Source organism: Hippoglossus hippoglossus, chromosome 22, assembly GCF_009819705.1.
Source record: "Hippoglossus hippoglossus isolate fHipHip1 chromosome 22, fHipHip1.pri, whole genome shotgun sequence".
Classification (NCBI taxonomy): Eukaryota; Metazoa; Chordata; class Actinopteri; order Pleuronectiformes; family Pleuronectidae; genus Hippoglossus; species Hippoglossus hippoglossus.
The window spans coordinates 10642864-10662409 of record NC_047172.1 but is presented as its reverse complement, the minus strand read 5'-3'; the positions used below and the strand labels follow the sequence as shown (position 1 = coordinate 10662409).

Here is a 19546-nt window from a genome sequence, read left to right as displayed (position 1 = left end):
AAACAAAGTCAAATCAACCTACATATATCCATCTTTTTCTTGATTATCTGAGCTTGAATAGTTTTGAACTATCATGTGGTTGATTATTATTAAAACCAAAAAGTGTAAGCGAAAGAATCCTCACTCTTTGAGGAGTTGTGGGTGACAGCAGCACGTCATGGATATCAGCGTCTGAAAAACAACTTGACTTAAACTCCACTCAGGTACAAAACGATAATGTAAACTGACACAGTGACGTCGAAAAGAGGAAACCACTGTTTTGGCTACAGGCGGCTTTATCTAAATCAATTAAAGGATGCCACACTTAAAAACAAAACAAAAACAGTAAGGGGATTAAATATAATTAGGCCTGACAGGGTGCGACCAAAAAATTAGTTTTGTGGGAAGCCACAAAGACGGCTACACGAGGAACCAGACGACGAGCCGGCAGCTCTGTCGAAGGCTATGCAAAGCAGCAACCCTCAGGGCTCAACGACTCCTCATTAATTCTTCGACGAAACAACCTCCAAAACAGTCTGAGGCCGCGACTAAAATGCACTTTATTACACACTTGTTCCAGGATTTACCATCGAAGTCTGGTTAAAAGGACAAAACGAATCACTGTTGATAAGATACGGCAGAAATGGACATTCTTTTGCTTAATGGCGGAGCAGCTCGCTCCCAGATTCAACTGCATCGATCCAAAGTTATAATGTGTAATTTCATCAGGCTCCTGCTTAATTGGCTTACCCCTAGCGATGGTGGGTAGAAGATCTGTCACCAAGTTTTTAAACTCATGTTTGGCAAGATGACGAGAAGCCAACAGTCCCCCCATAATAACTGGGGCCTTGTCATGTTTTAATTAAGCAAGATTAATTGGTTTGCTTGAGAGGGGTGATAAGGGAAGACTGCAGTGATCTGTCCCTCCCTCGCTGTAGTTGACTTTGTAGTGGTGAAAGAGCTGTGATCACACTGCAGCGCTGACACGCAGCGGAGGAGGACAGAGACGAGGACATTAAGGGTGATTGGGACAGCAGGGATGAGCATCTCAGAGCAGAGGGAAGCAGATGAAATGATATTCGGCCTCATTACCAGATCCACCAAAGCACTGTGCTGTCACAGTACAAGAGGAAAGGTTAGGAGCGTAAAACTTGGTATTTGTTTGAAAAGCCACATCCAAACATTTTTGGAAATTGGGTTAATAAGGCATGTTTGTAACTAATTTGTATTTTTAAAGCTTTTCCACAATAAGTATGTGCCTGGTAAACGAGAGGGTACGAAATATTATGAATTATGCGTTTGTGTTAGAGAATGTTACAGAAGGTTTTATAAACCAAGGAAACTTCACGACTCGTAGCAACAGTGAGTCTTTTTATGGCTAATGATCACGACCATAGACTGGATGTAAAGATGGACGACGTGGTTGCTCACCAAAAGTCAGGCCAAAGCATCTCAATCACCCCAAAAGATGGATGCATCTTTTCCTTGATTATTTGAGCTTGAATAGTTTTCAACTATCATGAGCTAAATTTGTGTCCTCCAATTTTAAAACAAACAAACCAAGTCTAAAAGTGTAAACAAGTCAAATTGTCACTCTTTTTCCCAGAGTTGTGGGTGACAGACGTGACTACTCACAGACTTCTGTGCTGAATATATGAAAACTCCTGGAGGCAGTGGGGAGACAGGACAGTTGAAAGGTAAAAATTACATTAAAAAAACTGTATAAAGCTAAAAAACACTGCATACATAAACCTCTGAGAACCTCTTCTATATCATGTTGGCTGCTTCTTAGATCACATGTTTTCTCTGTTGTCGATGATTGGCACTTATGTAAGTTATAAATGAACCTATCATAATTTTGAAACAAGGGTCTGCTTCTATTTTCTGTCACATAACAGGGTAAGAGCTGTTTCAACCGAGCAGGTAACCAGTGCAAAATGAAGCCTTCGAACTAGGTCATAATGCAGATCTGCTTTGCCGGTGGCATTTGGAGTAAAAGCTTCTGTGTGTGAGCTGCTGCTGCATCGTCTCCTGGTGAGCTATGCTTAATTCTCCTGTGTTTATACAGCCAGAAGGTGGGGATAAGGCAAAATGAAAAATGGGATTGAAAATGCATTCATTGTGCAGACTGTATTGTTGCAGTGTTTATGAAAAGTATTGTTTAAACTTTATTGGATGTGGAAAAAAGTGGATGAAAAAACTTTAACCATTGAATCATTCTTATAAATAAAGGTGGCAAGTTTGGGAGACAACTAAATCCCAAGATTGACGTTTTCCTGTTAACCTGATAAAATATTACAAAGTAAATGACTCAACTTATGTCCCTCTTAAGATAATTATATCACACTAATATCTTAGTTTAGTTTGTGCAAGTTAAAATGACTATATTTGAGCAATCTATCAATCTAATCGCTGTCTGTCCATATGTGGAACACATATCTTGAGAACTGTTCATCGTATCGACGCCACACCTGGAATGTGTATTGTTGAGGACCTGAGGAATTAGCACAGGCAAAGCAAACAGTCCATTCCAAACAGACAGGTTTAGAACAGGCACGGCAGTAGTTACTATAAAAAAACTATGACGTGTCAAATACTTTTTTATAGTGTTGCATCTGATGTAAGTGCAGCAAAACCCTGACCCAGTTATTGAACGAGAGGCCGGAGGTATCCATAATAAAAATACAGTGCAAACTCTAACTTAATAGGAGTTCTATTGTGAAAAAGAAGGAGCAACTCATGCATTGCTCAGCCGGCTCCAACATATGTTTTAAACAAACCTTTTTCTGTGAAATGACCCCAGACTCACACCACACTGGGATTTGTTGTTTTGCCCTTGTACAGCTGCCATGTGCAGCTCGTGGCTCATCTTTCAAAGTAATGCATTGCAAGCTCTATCTTAAAACCAAACTATTATCAAAGCCTTTTGCAACATTCATCAAATATGATTCAGCAGGGGCAGAGTGAGGTGGAAGGCTAATGCACACTCCAGCACTGCCACCATCTTTGTGTATTATTGTTTGTTTGGATTTTTTTGGAAGAGCAAGGACAGTTTTCTTTCTGCCAGTGCCTGGAGGGATCTGGACAAATGACTCGAGTCCTGCATACACATGCATGATCTGACACGCCAAACTGCGGGAGCCCGTGGGGGTATATGGGCATATTTTCCGACGCCAACCTCCACCAATCAGCTTTTCCAAGGACAGCAGGGAAAGCATTGGACAACAGCTGCCACTTCACACTAATGCCTTACAGATGAAATTCATTTATTCCACTCCCCACCTCCTACTCTCCGCGTCTCCCGTTCTCTGGATTTATTCTGCCTCTTTTGATTTCTTCCTCCTGCATTCTTGCTCTCCCCTTCCTTTCTCTCTCTCTCTCTCTCTCTGCATTATTCCTTTTAACCTGCACTCCCTCTCTATATCGTCCTCTCCCTCGACAATTGCTATTCAGCTTTGACAGTTTACCTGTGGCCCGCGAGCAGTGGAAATAAGACTCTACAAACTAAAGTGGACACGGGGACAACTGCAGAGATGCACACACTATTCTGAAGGCATTAGGTCTCAAATAATTCCAATTATGTCTGAACACACTGAGTGATGCAGCATTTAGTTGGGTATTCTGTGGTGAAATAAGGCGTCAGGTGTCCTACTCAGACTTCTGCTGATCATTAAAGGGCCTGTTGCCTCTCGTGAACAGAACAGGAGCCAAGCTGCGTTCCTTGTTAGACCTGAGAGACTCTACATTACTGCGAAGAGTGTAAAGATCCCATTAACTCTGATTACACTCCAACATGGCAAACACTCAGCCCGCTCAGTGTCCCATCAAGCTTGGTAGAGAGTGACAACACATGTGCTGCATTAATGTCGCGCGCTTCATTAAATGTTCAAATATCCATGATTACGCCAACACCTTAGAGTAGCCTGGTCGTTTTGGTAATGAATGTAAGACCTCTAAAAAGAATGGATTCTTAGCTTTACCATGTTGTGATGAGGATCACAGTCTGTATTCAAATTATTATGGGACTAATTATGCATCTAGCCTGGCCTCTGGGTTCTTTTAACTCATCGAGTATGATTGGGTTTTAAAGTGTCAAAACATTACCTCCTTGGCAGAGTGAGGGAACATGAGTATGAATAATAAAATGTTATTATAATAAAAGGACTGTTTTACTTGTGAGGGCTTTCTAGACTTTACTTCAAAGCTGTACATCTGAACCTAGTTGGACGTCCTGCTGTGCTGAGCAAAGCACTGGCAGCTACCAAAGTGTAAGCCCAAAATAAACACTTTGTTTGTTTATGGTTGTAGTAGGTGACGTTGCGGTATAAGGTCATAGTGGCTGCTCCCGTGGTGATGTATCCATTATTGATCTCCTTCCTGGAGCTGCCTGTGTGTTTAATGGGCTGGCCAAGCTATTATCCGTAGGCTTTATTGGCAGTATTGACAAACGTGCTGAGAGGGGAAGTGCAAACGGCAGCAAGTCATCACAGCATCGTGTTGACCCTGGAGATGTAGATGCCACAGGGCTTCAAAACAAGGTCTGTTCTGTGCTGTCGGGCTCATTTTGTCGAGCTTCTCTGTGGTGGTTTTTCTATGTGTGTGAATCCGCTGTCACCTTTACATGCTGCACAAATACGAGGCTGTAAATCATTCTCGGTGAATCTTCAATCTGATAAATTTTACAAACATTTTGAATTTCAGGTGTCTAGAAATAAAATTGTGGATTGTCCGTATGAAATGCTCCAATCCTTGAATATTGTATGCTTTACCACAGAAAAAAACAAAACAAAGTATTGATCTCTTCTATATGTCACCTTGAAAAAGCTTGTTATGATCACACAGAAGCACGAGCAAACATAATGAGCCTGTGGATTTGACTCCGAGGGGAATTTGTGTGGACAAAAATGTCATAAATGTTTTCAGAAAGTAAAGTGTGGGAGACCGAAGAAGACAGAGAAAGAGAGAGATGTGGCCCATTTAGGGTCCATCTCCACTGAGGCAGACATGTTGCTTCCATCCAACCTAATTTAGAGGCTCCTCCCTACATGAGACAGACAATTCCCTACAGTGTCACTGGATTTTTTTCAGGTCGTTCCAGCACACAATGAAATGAAGAAATTAAAATACAATTGCATGGTGTAAATACCTTTTTATCTGTCAGTCCGTATATTTAATATGCAGCTAATACTTTGTTCTTGTACTTTCTCTTCCCATAATATTCTGTCTGTACTAAAAGTGGTACATTATCTACATATTTCTGTATTTTTTAAATATTTTATTTCATTTCCATTTTGTAATTGCACGTGTTCTCTTGTCGAATGAATATCCCCATCGTGGGATCAATAGAGCTCATCTTATCTAAAATGGAGCAAATAACAATTCTAAATGCCAATATTATATATGTATTTGATAATAAAATAACATTAACGTCTTCATGTATACGCTTAAACCGTTAACATGCATTATGATAAAGTAACGGCAGACATTACTATAGCTGCAATCTCAGAAATGTTGATTTTGGCAGATCTCAGGCTCAACAGGAAAACCAGTTGTTTCACTTGAATTTAGAGAAAAGCATTTGAGTCTTTGTGATGTATTCACTTAAGAAATGTGGATTTAGAAAGTGGTGGTGCCTGAAATGGGTCATGGCTACAGAGAGAGAGAGCTTTGCAATTTACACAATAGGTTTAAACAGGTTTTGTGACCCAAGGCAATTTAAAGACACTCCACACATAAATTACTAAACTAACTTAAAATGTGCAGGAAGTAAAGTTGCCAAGGAGCTCTGCTTTCAATCTGCTCGGAGAATGTTTGTTCAAGCTGAGTTTAAATTAAATATATGTAAAACTCAAACTTTCATTACTTGAAGAATAAAGGCACATCATAGCTGTTCTGGTTTCCTGTACCTATACGCACAGGTGAGAAGCAGTGGACTGTGGACACATGCATTGTTGTGTCCGGTGTCAAGTTCAGTTAAGGACAAAGTCACAGTGACACACTTCAAAACGGAAATCTAGTGCTTCGCTACGTTGTGTTCTCGAGACCTGCAGAAGGAAGAGTGATGCCGCTCACCCGTCTCCACGTCTGTGATCACAGTCGTGTTGTCAAATGACCCAGTGAGGAGGTGTCGCCCGCAGGGGGTCCAGCAGGCGTCGCGCACGGCTCCCGAATGGCAGGTGTAAACCCTGAGGCACCGTCCGCTCTCTGCTCCATCCCACACCTGCCAGGCACAGACACATCGCATCGAGCCAGAGTCACAAACAAACATCGACAGCGGCAATGTTACTGACGGTGCACAAGCTGGAGTAGTTCTGGAAGAAAGATTTTGTGGTTCTGCTTCCACTGCAGGGAGTCACAGCGTGTGCTTCCACTGAAAGGAACTGGCGCTGCTAAATCAGCAATCAGATAATTCAAAGGATTATTAAAGTAATTTGTTCTTAGCCTTTGTAAGATACTTTTTCAAAGCTCATGTGAGAGGAGATGTGCTTTAAGATTTCTGAAACAACGATGACAACCTGATGTAACAACGTACAGTCTGACATAAAAGTCACTGACATGCTGCACTTTTCTTTTCATAAACAAGAGGAAAGGACTGTTGTGCTCTGGATGAGGTGACAAGGCAGTTTACACGCGGAGGTCAGACTTGGCGGCCACTGCTCTCCGCTCGGAACAGAGACAAAATGAATAAATAAATAAAAACTTTCTACCGAGCCATCACAAATGATGCAGACAAGGTGTCCTCCAGCTCTGAAAAAAATCGTTCCTGTGAGAACAAGAACTAGTGAATAGAGGTCGTCTGGTTTTGAAAGCTGAGGAAGTTTCAATATAAGCCTTCCTCTCCTGAAGACTACTGTAATGAAGGAAAATACTGAGCAAAAGTGCTGCTGGATAAAACGAAATAATTGATAACTGCGATTACCGAAGTTTTCTGGTTCATGGGCATTGCTTTTGACTGACTCTCTTCCTCTGAAAAAATATAGCTGTTGCTGACAGAAATTGGGAACTTGTGCCTCACAGGCATATTTTTTCAGACTCTTAGCATTATCCAAGGTTTTTTAATGTAGATTCTGAAGCCTCTGGATTATCCTATACGATGTATTGTAAGGTATCTAATAAAATGTTATGTTATTATACAAATCAGACATATTTAAAAGGATTTGAAAGCAAAAGAAACGCTTGTAATTAAGTATTTAACTAATTTCATTTGAATGTCACTTTAAATCCACTTCGTGTGGAGTGTTGTGGCTTTAACGGTTTTACATAAAGAGCAGAGGAGAAAAGCAGCCAGCTGCCTTCTGTCGTTGTGACATCCATAACTGCACCGTCATGCTGGTTGAAAATGTGATATCATGGTGCGAATAAAGTGCAATAAGAAAAAAAACAGACAGTGATTTATGAATTAAGTGTTAATCAGCCACATTGTTCTATAGTTAGAACCATATTATTTAAGAAAATCTGCTGGACTGATTTCCATGACATTTTGTGGAGGTGTGGGGCATTACCCAAGGAAGACTCCATTATATTTTTAGTGCAGATCTAGATCAGGGGGAAGATTCAAGAAATGTTTTCAATAATGAGATGGGATTCATTCTTCAAGGAATGAAAACAGATCAGGAAAACAAATCAGGCAAACGTAGGTAACTGATGCGTGCAATTTGCTCCAAAGCCCATTTATTGGGCCTTGGCAGAGATATGTGCTCCACTGAGGGTCATTCTGCTTGATTTTGATTTTAATCATTGTAGTGGCAGGTTTTTTTTCCCCACAATGTTTAAACAAACAATCATTTGGCAAACAAGCTGGTCAATATTGTGACTTGTTTTCGTTTGACTTTGTTCTGATATGGATAAAGGATTTTCTGTCAAGACATGTTAAAACACAAAGGATTCTCCCTGAAATCCAGTGGGTGGTCTGGTCCGGTACCCACTGTGGTGAGATGTGAGATATTACACTAATGAAGACGTTTTTTTTTTTTTGCTTCCACAGCCACAGAGGAACTTTGAAGATTTTTGCCGCAGATCCCTCTCTGCCTTTTTCTGTGTTTCATTATTAAAGACTCCTCCATACAGCATATGAAATACATAGAGAAGTGGTGAGGCTCCCACTGGAGACTGACAGGGAAGAGAGATAGACGGAGGGGACAGTGACATATCAATCCAGCAGGCAGCGGTTTAACAAACAGAATGCTAAGAGATGCCTCCGGGGGTGAAAAAGAGAAGTAACAGAGACCGAGAGTAAAAACTTCTGATTTCTAAAAAGATAAATATCAGGGAGATTCATCTATTAAAACTATTTCCATTCATCCTGGAACAAAATTGGACTCTCCATTGTATGATCTTGGGGAAACGCTGCCACCTCAAGGTAACGTAAATATCTGTTCAACAGCAACTGATGCTCAGATCTATGGTCACAAAAAAGAAAAAAACATTAAACTTCACACAGACTTTGTTGTTTTGCCTGCACAGTCTCCAGGCAGCTGGGAATGACGACATAAACGATACACACCATGAACAACACCATTCAATGCAAACACAATCGCAATAATTCCATACAATGTGAGACCTGTGTATGGGTGTGAACGAGCACTTGTTTATTTGCATCCCCCTTCATTTCACCGGCCACTTAACAGACACGCAGAGCGGATCCTCGACGATGACTCATTGGGGTAATCTCTTTCCTAAATGACTGTCGGTAATTAAAACTAAATTGGTATTCGTGTTATCAACCTAAACCCGCTGCCTTACACCTGCCGTAGCCATGGCGACATGAGGCTGCAAACAGGCTGGAATAATAATAGTGTGCCTCTGCCTCTGAGGGACTGACTGACAGGATGGAAGAAGAGGACTCTGAAGCCTGAAGGATGTCTGTTAAGAAGCACATGGGCGAGTGCGTAAGATTTCATTGTGTGTGTGCCCCGCCCCCCGCTCTTCTTCCGTCTGCAGCCGAGCACAACAGAAGAAACAGAAATGCTTGTGTCAGAGAGCTGAAAGACATAATTAATATCACTATGAAGTGATAGTAAAAGAAAAATGTATGACAAGCTGTCGTGATGCAAGAAAACAATGTGACATTTGCAGAAGTGACCAGAATTTTCCTGTACCAGGACACAGTAGTGCATTAATGGACTCATACTAGGGCTGCTTCCAAAACTAACACATTAAATTGTTTTTGAATTATGTTTAAATGTACATATGGATTTATTTTCCATCTAAGACAGTTAGCTCATCTGTAACCATTTTAAATATCTATTAACTGTCCAACTTATTCAGGTGAATACAAAAATGCTTCCTTCATTCCACCTTTTCATTTGTGAGGATTTGTGAACTCAATATATTGAACTTGTGGACAATAGGTTGTACAATAGAAGCAATACGACTAGAATTGAAACAACTCAGTGATAGATAGCAAAAGCATCAATACACCATACTCAATGAATCATTTATGTCATTGTTCAAGCCAAAATGAAAGACAGTCACTAATCCCCACTCTTCCATAGTGTTTTTAGAACATTATATCTTTGAAATGTGGCCCATCAGGACAAACAAGTTGTTTGAACATGTGATGTGATTAAGAATATAATGTGTAGATTATCAGAATAATCAATTCATGTAAATAATCAAAGAGAAACTTTTGATAGTGAGAAAATGTTATGGTAATTATTCACTGCCTTCTAATAGACCAATCAGATAATGAATTAATATTCTAATGATCAATAATACTGATAATTGTTAGTTGCAGCTCTCCATTTTTTCAAAGTTTAGTATAGTATTATAGTATAGTCAATGGTTAGATTAATAGTTTACTGGTTTCAACCATAGACTGTATATAAAGATGGATGACACGACTGCTCCAACAAAGTGAAACCATCATCTCAATTGCCCCCAGGTGGCTGACTGCAGTATAGGTCATAAGTCCTGCCTCACCCATGTTAGTGGATGGGACATTGACCAAACCAAAAAGTAAAAATGCATGAGAAATTGAATTTTCTCAAAGATTGTTTCTCTCATTTTAGGAAGTTCTTATCACACTAATGTATGTAAGTGTTCATTTTCTGGTAAATTTGGCTTTAATTAGTTATTAAAACTAGGTGAAACATCATGATTGGTCGAGCGCATGTATCGGCAGGACCTCGCTACCGCGGCTCCATCCAAAATTTCAGCGTTCGTATCCAGGATATTTTGGCTTTTTTTCTGGATAGACGAAGAAGTGGAGACGTGTTGTCCATCTTTATATACAGTCTATGGTTAACACAGTGAGAAGCTACAACATTGTTGCTATGGTAACCTGCACTTTCTTGTACTGTATTTTCTGTGCTAAATGTGTGTTTTGAAGGTGCTTTCACAACTGAAACTTCAAAGTCTGAGTGCAATCTGAACTTTTAGAGGAGAAATAAAATTACCTGTTGAAAACCCCATTACTTAAAATGAGCAAACAGCTCATGAGACATGTGCACAGATAAGTAAGAGCATATCGCATGCACCTTTATCGCCTGGTTTCACAGAGCACCGGTTCCGCAGCTTGAGACAGAGAAGAAGACAAATCCCTGCATACAAACAAGTCTTTTCTCTCCCTCCCCTCTCTGCGAGTCTCCACCATCTGCTCCAAACAGCCCTTTCCAGGTGGGGAAGAGGTGGCTGCCATGCTGCTGCTGCACTTGTATGATTATGCAAATGGTCTGGTGAATATTTAAATGTTTAATTATTCAGATTCCTTTCAGGATATGGGAGGGTTGGGAGATTTCATACTGGGGTAGAAAAATCTAGTCACAGGCAGACACCTGCACTGCTTGACCTTTACAGTAGGGAAATGAGGGATTGTTTCCTGGTGCGAAATACCAAAAAAGACGAGGAAGAAGAAGTGGGGGAGAGGGAATCAGAATTAATGAGAGTGAGGGAAACAGGAAGTCCCACGGGTCTTGACATACATTCGACTGACAGTGACAGATATGATTCTTTAAAAAAGTGGTTTATGGTGCACTTATAAATGGAGGCAGCCGGGCAGATATTATCCTCCTGCTTGTAACAGCATGCCAATTACAATGAATGTCAGGTAAAGTGATTATCCCCTTAGACCTCCCTGATGCACTTGGCACCTGCCTGGAACTGTGCTGATAGATGGATTTTCGTGTTCCAGACCACCACGCACACGTATTATGCAGCAGGCAGCATGAGCAAGGATTTTAGCACAAAGAAAAAAGACATCAGAGGGATAACTTAAACTTGAATTGGATAAGCCAGTTTGAATGAAATTAGAATTGAGTGTGCAGACATCACAGCACTACAGAAAACACTCTTTCTGGGCTTGCATCAGTCTAAGCAATCTTAAGTATCAATGCACAACATTTGTGAAGACAGTAATACCCTTGCTGGAGCTGTCATTACCTTGAAAGTCCTGTCCATGGAGGCAGACAGCAGCAGATGACTGAGATGAGGCACAGGACACCACTGCACAGTGTTGACTGGGCCCTGGTGGCCTCCCAGTCTCATCAGAAGCCTCCTCGGGATCCCCGCCGCGTCGGGCTTCTGAGTGAGATACGGCTTCACCCTTGCCGACACATCTAAGAGAACTTGGCTTTCCCCGGCCCGATTCCCTGGGACTTGCTCTGCCGATAGCTTTGGGTCACAAGTCTCTACTGAAGTGGCGAGTCTCTGTCTCTTGGGGACGTACGGTCTGATACCAGACGGGACACTGTGGTGTCTTTTTGCCTGGTTCAAACCATCACCAAAGCTTTGTGGCATGTGAGGAAGAGAATGGAGAGGAGCCATCTTCTCCTGAGTTGCAGGTAAACTCAGAGGAGCTGCAGTATCTCCAAAATGCTTATATTGTGCTGCCCTGCTGCTGCAATATGTCATCCTCTGATCAAAATGGGGGTGTGGGTGAGGGTGTAATGAGGAGCTGCTTCTTTCTGAGATATTTCCATGATGTTCCAACAATGTCCAGTCGGGGTCTGGGTATAAACCCTGAGCGCTGGGTGTCACCTTTGAGTTACTATACAACACAACGTCCTGGCTTGGGTCACAGGATCCAGTTTGAACAGAAGCTGAGGATTCATCCTCCGACCCTGAGTCCTCGTAGGCCACTAATGAAGACATCTTCTCATGAGTCTGTCAAACACACAGAGACAACAGGTGAGAGGCACGTATTCCATTAGATACCCGAAGGTGACATCTAGTGGTGGCTTGGATTCATGCACCTACAAGCAGCAGAACACACTAGTAACTTTAGAGTAGATTTGTTGACATACACATGATCTGATCTGGAGGTTTAACCACAAATGTGTGAATGTTTTCTTTGGGGATTTATTGTCACTTTTGAGGGGAAGTGTAAAACTTCAAGTGATAGAAATATAGGAAGGAAAATCCTCTATGTGCTGATTGTGATCCAAATAATAACAATAAGGACAAGAACATTGTTGTGAGAGAGCAGAATTTAGACTTACGTAATAAACGCTAAAACGCTACATGCGTAGTTGTCCTGCCAACAGCGGAAAGAGAGCAGATAAGCCAGCTAGGTCAATTTATTAGCTTCATACAAACCAAACAAACAGCTGCAGCTATCGTTGTTTTGTTTAATACAGTTAGTTTTTTAAGTTACTTCACATTTAAACGTGAAGACTGGACACTGTCACTTCAAACCTTGACTTTAACTTTAACGATACGTCAACATTAGTCTTGCAAGTGCTACCAGTGTAGCAAATTAAGCTAACGTTGGTCATTAGCTTCTCTGACTTCAAGTTTATTTAATGCTAAAAGCAGAGTACAGTAACCCGGTGAGTGTGTTTGTACCTGTTACACCTGAAGTCCGGAATAACACCGATCATTTATCCAACTTCTGAGTCCATCAGTAACACGCTGCTAACAACATCCCGCAGAACCACCTGAGTACATTCAACGTTTCAAAATAAAGCAATGTTTCCGTTTTGTCCAATCGTGCCTGGGTCATTTGACGCGTAAATACCTTTATTTTGAAAGCAGCCGGTAGGAACCCAATAGCTGTCCCTCACTTCCGACATGCGGCGTTAGCTTTATTTACGTGAGATTCTACCGTTTAGTTTCATTTGAAGTGAATATCATAAAATACAAGAAGTCTGTGTTATAATTAACGAAGCTTTTAAAGTGGTGTTTTGGTTTGTTATGCACATCAAATCCATAGCGGAACTATTGAGGGAGCCGGGTTTCTCGGGAAGAATTTGATCCGAGCACTACCTCATTCAGGCTGATGCAAGCTGTCAGTCTGTCTGTGTGGAGAGGATTTTACGGTATTTTATTTCCTGTTACGGCAGCCGCTCAATAAGTTGTAATAGTTTCTCTATCCGTGTCATGTCTGGTAACTATCGAGATAAAGATAAATGTAGATATCCGGCGCTTAGCTGCTCAGTAGCTAAAGTTAGCAGCTGTGTGTTCACATGTGTGAGTCTTCTCACACTGCAGAGGGAAGGAGTCACAGCCCAGTGCCACTGATAACGTGACACCTGGATCTGTTTGCTATTTCAACTGTGTCCTTTTTTACTTTGCTAATCATTTTTATGTCATCTCCTCGCACAGTGTGAAGAAGATGGCAGACAGTCAGGCAGAAGGAGCGACCAGTCCAATGGAGCTGTACGAGAAACTGACAGCTCAGGGAGAAGAAGTCAGAACCTTGAAAACAGCCAAAGCTGAGAAAGTAAGTGAAATAAACTGATTTAACATTAGGCTTAAATAAATGATGATTCCACACATGTTGTATTTCTAGTGTGATGGTGTTTTGCATGTGTCTGAGCATGTACTGATCACTGACTGCTGTTCAACAATATTTTAAGGAGTTAATGATGATGCCTCTTCAAGTCTTGGTATCTCAGCAACAACTCAAAAAATATTTTAAAATATAAGCTTTTGGGCAACTGTTATTAATCAGTCATGATGATATTATTTTTTTTTACTTTAGTTTATAAATATGGAGCTGGAAAAGAACTTTAAATGATATCAAAACCATTTCTCTCTGACGTGTATTAAGGCAGATATGACCAGTCCATAGGTTCCATAGGTTTCTCAAATAACCAAAATCAGCATGCTACATTTTATGAAGATCTGTGAGGATTTGACATGAAATGAAAACAAAGTAGAAAAACGCATCTACTACTTGCTATTGTCGTAATTAACCAGATTGGGTTTTGAGATAAACATCTGTTGGGATTTTCTTCCACTTCTCCATTATAGTTCAGTGAATATCCACTGCAATAGGTTTGGAAGTAGAGGCGGGTGAACTGATCCTTTTAGGTGATATTTGATTCTGGTGGGGCTTTGCTGCTTTAAATTCGTTGGGTTCTTCTGACTGCAGCGTGTTTGTGTTCCCCAGGCTGAAGTCGATGCTGCTGTCCAGATGCTGCTAAAGTTGAAAGTGGACTACAAACAGACGACGGGTCAGGATTACAAAGCAGGATGTCCGCCCTCAGAAAACGCTGCCGTCACTGACAATGGGCCAGCAGCAGATGGGGATGGCGGCGACGACACAGTTGACCCGTGGAACGTCTCCACCACCAACGCCAAGGGGGTAGACTACGACAAACTCATAGGTAAGATTTAAAAAACAAAGTGTGGCTCTCACTTAAAGAGCTGAAGTTGATATGAATAATTCTGACTCATTATCTGTCCCATGTCTTTCTTCAGTGAGGTTTGGCAGCAGTAAAATTGAAAAGGAGCTGGTGGACAGAGTAGAAAAAGTCTCTGGACAGAAACCTCACCGCTTTCTAAGAAGAGGAAAATTCTTCTCACACAGGTCAGTATTTTAGGAAATGGAAATATTTCATCATCGTTACCTTCCAGTGTCAGAAAGGAGAGAGTTTGTGGGAGAATGACTCATCAATAAATCCCTTTCCTCTTGTTGCTGTTTTTTGGCAGAGACATGAATCAGGTGCTGGATGCTTATGAGAAACAAAAGTCCTTCTACCTTTACACGGGCAGAGGTCCGTCCTCTGAAGCCATGCACGTTGGTCATCTAATCCCCTTCATCTTCACCAAGTGAGTTCTCCCAAATCCTCATTTTAGTCCTTCACTATTTTGAACCTGATATTACTTGTAGGTTTTTTACTGATTCTTTCTTCCTTGTTCCAGGTGGCTTCAGGATGTATTTGACATCCCGCTGGTGATCCAGCTGACTGATGATGAAAAGTATCTGTGGAAGGATCTATCACTGGAGGACTGCCACCGCTTCGCTGTGGAGAACGCTAAGGACATAATCGCCTGTGGCTTTGATGTGAACAAGACATTCATCTTCTCTGACCTCGAATACATGGGGTAAAATGTGACAGAATACCATCTCACATTCCTGTCGGACCAACTTTGCTGCTGAGGCTTCTTAGGATGAACGTTTAGCAATGAAAGATCCCCTTTATTTGTTCATGTAACCTGAGTGAGCATACAATATCTTATTGGAGTGTTTTTTGTTTTTTAATCTGTTAATTTCAAATTTATTTTCCACAGTGCCTCGCCCGATTTCTACAGGAACGTGGTTAAGATCCAGAAGCACGTTACATTTAACCAGGTCAAAGGCATCTTTGGCTTTACAGACAGTGACTGCATCGGTAAGACAACTGAAAAGTGACTTAAAATAAACAAACCATATGACTTTGAACAGTCATTCAAATATTCATCACTTTGGAAAGAGGAAGTTACATGTAATAAACAGTTTAATGCAGGGATAACAGTTTCCATTCTGTCTTTTAGCATCATGTTCCCATATTAAAGCAAAATGTAGTGCAAATTAACATTTTGTCTGTTACAGATGGATTAATTATATTTTAATTAATGATTTAAACATAACTAGTTGCCAGTGGTTATAGAGGTGTTTTCAGATTATTCTCTTTGGCAGGTTAGTGTCGGACAAATTACAAAGTGCTGTTGTTTTTATATGAGCAAGAAAAATAAAGGAATCTCAGCATATATGCAACAAAGTACCAGTGAATGTTTAGTACCTATACTTGGCTACAATGTTTCAGTATAATGTTGTATTTGAGGTTTTTACTTCATTGTGTCCTGATTCTGAAGTGTGATTGTATGAATTATTTTCTTTTGTTTTTAATGATGTATATAATTTTGTATCCATCCAGGAAAGATCAGCTTCCCGGCCATCCAGGCAGCCCCGTCGTTCAGTAACTCCTTCCCACAGATCTTTGGAGGCAGAAAGGACGTTCAGTGTCTCATCCCTTGTGCCATCGACCAGGTCAGAACAGCGTTGCATTAATACATGAAAGTACTACTTAAACCATTTTCAGACATGAACTATGGAGAATGTATGCACAATTGGATCCGGACATTTTCTGGAGTTTGCCTTTTCCACATGAAGAACACAGTAAGAGATTCTGTGCCCAGATGTGTTTGCAACAATTCTCATTCTCTCAAAACTCATTCTGACATTATCCAGAGTTTTTACGAGGGAGCAGGCCAGAGAAAGTCCAGAGCATCTCACATGGACACTAGTGTTTCTACATACAGCCCCTCCGGAGAATGTCTGGAGATTATCCAGAGTTAAGGGCATGTCTGAAAGCAGCTTTCATGGTTTACAATGAAATGATGTGTTTGGACCCATCCTCCCTCTCACGCAGGACCCTTACTTCAGGATGACCCGTGACGTAGCGCCAAGGATCGGCTATCCCAAACCCGCTCTGCTGCACTCCACCTTCTTCCCCGCCCTGCAGGGGGCGCAGACCAAGATGAGCGCCAGTGATGCCAACTCCTCCATCTTCCTCACGGACACACCCAAGCAGATCAAAAACAAGGTGCTGCTTTTAGTAGTTATTACAAGTCAATAGTTACCAGACAGGTGATTATGGCCAATAGTTGATGAATGGCTGATCTGACCTGTGTACGTTTTACTCACAGATCAACAAACATGCATTTTCTGGAGGGAAAGACACAGTGGAAGAGCACAGGAAGTACGGTGGAAACGCAGATGTAGACGTCTCCTTCATGTACTTGACCTTCTTCCTGGAGGATGATGAGCAACTGGAGAAGATCAGACAGGTGAGGGCTTCGCTTCCTTTGCTTATCACACTCTTTTCTGTGTTTTGTTTGTTTGTACAACAAGCTCTCTGTGTCTCTCATTTACCTCTTTGTCTTGTTAATCATTACCCTCTGCTCACCCATCCCCCTCTTCTACTTCTTTTCCGACACTCACCCACTCCCCTCTCGCTGCAGGACTACACAAGTGGAAATCTTCTCACAGGAGAACTGAAGAAGCTTTTGATTGAGACCCTACAGCCCATGATCACCCAGCACCAAGAGAGACGCAAACAAGTCACAGACGAGACAGTCAAGCAGTTCATGACTCCGAGACCTTTAAATTTTAAGTTGTAGCCTGTTTAAGCTTCCGAAATGTCGGGGGTCTTCATCTTGTGAATCTCAAGACAAGAACAAATAATGCATCCATCTGTTTCCCATTTAAAATCCACATCATTTCGAAATGGATGGTGGACATTTGCTCATAGTTTGCATCAGAACTGGAGAGAAGTGTAAATGTAAATTACTGGAGATGATGTGCTCCTCTGTGTTAAAACTAAGCATGGCGTTGTCCGCAGCTTCATGCTAATCATCATGCCACCTGTTAAATGTACACGTTCATGAAGTGTTTGTATTTCCGGCGCTGCTGTAACATCACGCGAGTCCTGCTCCTCGCCTTGAAACCGGTTCAGGAATGGAAGACGATTAAAGTGGATTACAAATGTTCATTGTTGCAAAATCTGCATTGTGATCAACAATAACACAGCTACACACCCACTTTTCATCATGGCAAGTCTTATTTCACTTGATGATTCAATGATTATGAAACATGAGTTCATCACTTAAGAGTCTGAGCACATACCATTAAGTCTTCATCTCTCCTCACAGAGAGAACTGAAGCAAAAGTTGCTTCAGTCAAACCTTTTCATTAAACTTTGTCTAAGGCTAAACATTAAACTTTACTTCAACACCCAAAACTCCTCTCTCTTTTGAAAGCTAGTTGATATTTAGGTTTTCGCCTTAACCATCAGATGAGTGGAATGTTTCAGTAATGCCAAGAACGAATTTCATTACATCTGGCACCAATGTCCACTTGGACTGAAGGAAGACCTGATGAGATTTTGGTGTTCAAAGGTCCAGAAGGACATCATCAATGTTCTACAAAATCACTTTTCCTGGTCAATATTTAACATCATAACTCAGGAGCAGAAGGGGATATTGTGAGGTGGACGAACACAAGGTGGTGATTCTAGTTTTCTTTATATTTCTATGGTCAAACATCAAAAATACCAATTTTCCCCACATTATCCCAAACATCTAGTGATACAATAACTGCACTATAGGTCTCTTTTTCATATAAAACAGGGGAAAAAATGATTTTATTAGATTAGATTACAAAACAAGTCAGGATAAATATGCAATCTAATTTTTTTCTAGGATTAAAAAAAACTAGAATACCACAAATGACACTGAACAGGTTTTTAGTGGGCACTCGATTGTTGGAAATGATCCTCCAGTCGTTTAAAGCAGACACATATTAAAGCCTCTTCCTAATCTAATGTGTTTGCTTGAATAAGACACGAGCTGTAATCTAATGTGCAATAACATGAGCAAATATCATCTGTGGAAGTGCTTATAAAAACCTGTTTTCTTTTAACTGCCACTGATTCACTCTAAACCGGTTCATGAAGGTTGGAGTTAATGTCTAAGTTCTAAGTTAATGCGTTAGACTGAGTTTTTGTGTGAACCCAAATAACATAACAACTGAGTGTCAACTAAAACAATTATGTTTTTTAACTATATTTTAACATAGGCTTTCTAAATTAGGACTCATTGTGGAGGAGGAGGGATCTGTGGTAGTGCTTTACTTGAGTAGATTTATTTTCAGGTACTTTTTACTCCACTATTTTACCAGCAAATATCTGTACTTTCTACTCCAATGCATTGTGTTACATATACATAATCAATAACAAGAGGGGAATTGGCCCAATGATCCAATCAGAGCAGGCAGGTAACCGGTAGCATCATCTACAGCATTCTTTATTAATATGAGTCTGTATTATGCATGCATTAAACAGACTATAGGCACAGTTAAGGATGTAGTAATCTTATGGGTTAGGAAAAAGGCTACAATCTGCAAGTACTTCTACTTTTAATACTTAAAGCACATTTCAAAAGCAAGTAGTTACTTTTACTCAAGTAGAAAAGTGAATGTGATACAAAATGTTGGAGTACCTCCTCCTTCCCTGCTTCTTTATCACCTATTGGTGCAGTTGTTACTGTTTGACCACAGATACCTTTAGATTTCATTTGTGCATTTTACATTTAAGTTGTGTGAAATGAAGAAATGAAATAAATAAATAAACCACATTGACCTAACTGATGTGGAGTAAATCTGAAGCTTCAGGGGCCCCTGGCTGGTCTCTCCCTTCACTCAGGTGGAGATCCAGCTTTGATGAATGCACCATTTCCACACTTATTTACTTTATATGAACCTATTTATTTAGACTGCGACTATTTTAAGATGCGTATCATCTGTTTTGAGTCTTTTTAGTTCACTTCAATAAATCATCTCTCTTCCAACTTGATAATAAAA

At 40.7% G+C, this 19546-nt stretch overlaps 2 protein-coding genes and 1 long non-coding RNA gene across 3 annotated transcripts in view; 2 read left to right on the top strand and 1 right to left on the bottom strand.

Annotated features, from left to right (window-relative positions):
* Positions 1-12895, bottom strand: part of wdr25 (WD repeat domain 25) — a 22494-nt gene extending 9599 nt beyond the window's left edge. The window contains exons 1-3 of the mRNA XM_034576355.1: positions 12763-12895; positions 11359-12081; positions 6052-6199 (exon numbers count right to left, since the gene is read on the bottom strand). Coding sequence (XP_034432246.1) covers positions 6052-6199; positions 11359-12069 — 859 coding nt within the window. The 5' untranslated portion in view covers positions 12070-12081; positions 12763-12895. The remainder of the gene's footprint in view (positions 1-6051; positions 6200-11358; positions 12082-12762) is intronic.
* Positions 1799-19404, top strand: LOC117756064. The gene is made up of 3 exons (XR_004612728.1): positions 1799-1809; positions 7777-7779; positions 18811-19404. It is a non-coding gene; the product is annotated as an uncharacterized LOC117756064 (long non-coding RNA).
* LOC117756057 (tryptophan--tRNA ligase, cytoplasmic) lies at positions 13094-17676 on the top strand. The gene is made up of 11 exons (XM_034576356.1): positions 13094-13235; positions 13522-13639; positions 14312-14528; positions 14623-14731; positions 14854-14973; positions 15067-15249; positions 15436-15536; positions 16062-16174; positions 16557-16730; positions 16834-16974; positions 17149-17676. Exons 2-11 carry the CDS (start codon positions 13532-13534, stop codon positions 17305-17307), a joined length of 1425 nt encoding a protein of 474 aa, XP_034432247.1. The 5' UTR covers positions 13094-13235; positions 13522-13531; the 3' UTR covers positions 17308-17676.
* Positions 19405-19546: the final 142 nt, after the last annotated feature.

Excerpts from the sequence above, each read along its gene's own strand:
- LOC117756057 (XM_034576356.1), top strand. The coding sequence starts at position 13,532 with ATGGCAGACAGTCAGGCAGAAGGAGCGACCAGTCCAATGGAGCTGTAC. Across the intron at positions 14,732-14,853 it reads GGAAAATTCTTCTCACACAG|AGACATGAATCAGGTGCTGG; the intron begins GTCAGTATTTTA and ends GTTTTTTGGCAG. Across the intron at positions 15,250-15,435 it reads TCTGACCTCGAATACATGGG|TGCCTCGCCCGATTTCTACA; the intron begins GTAAAATGTGAC and ends TATTTTCCACAG.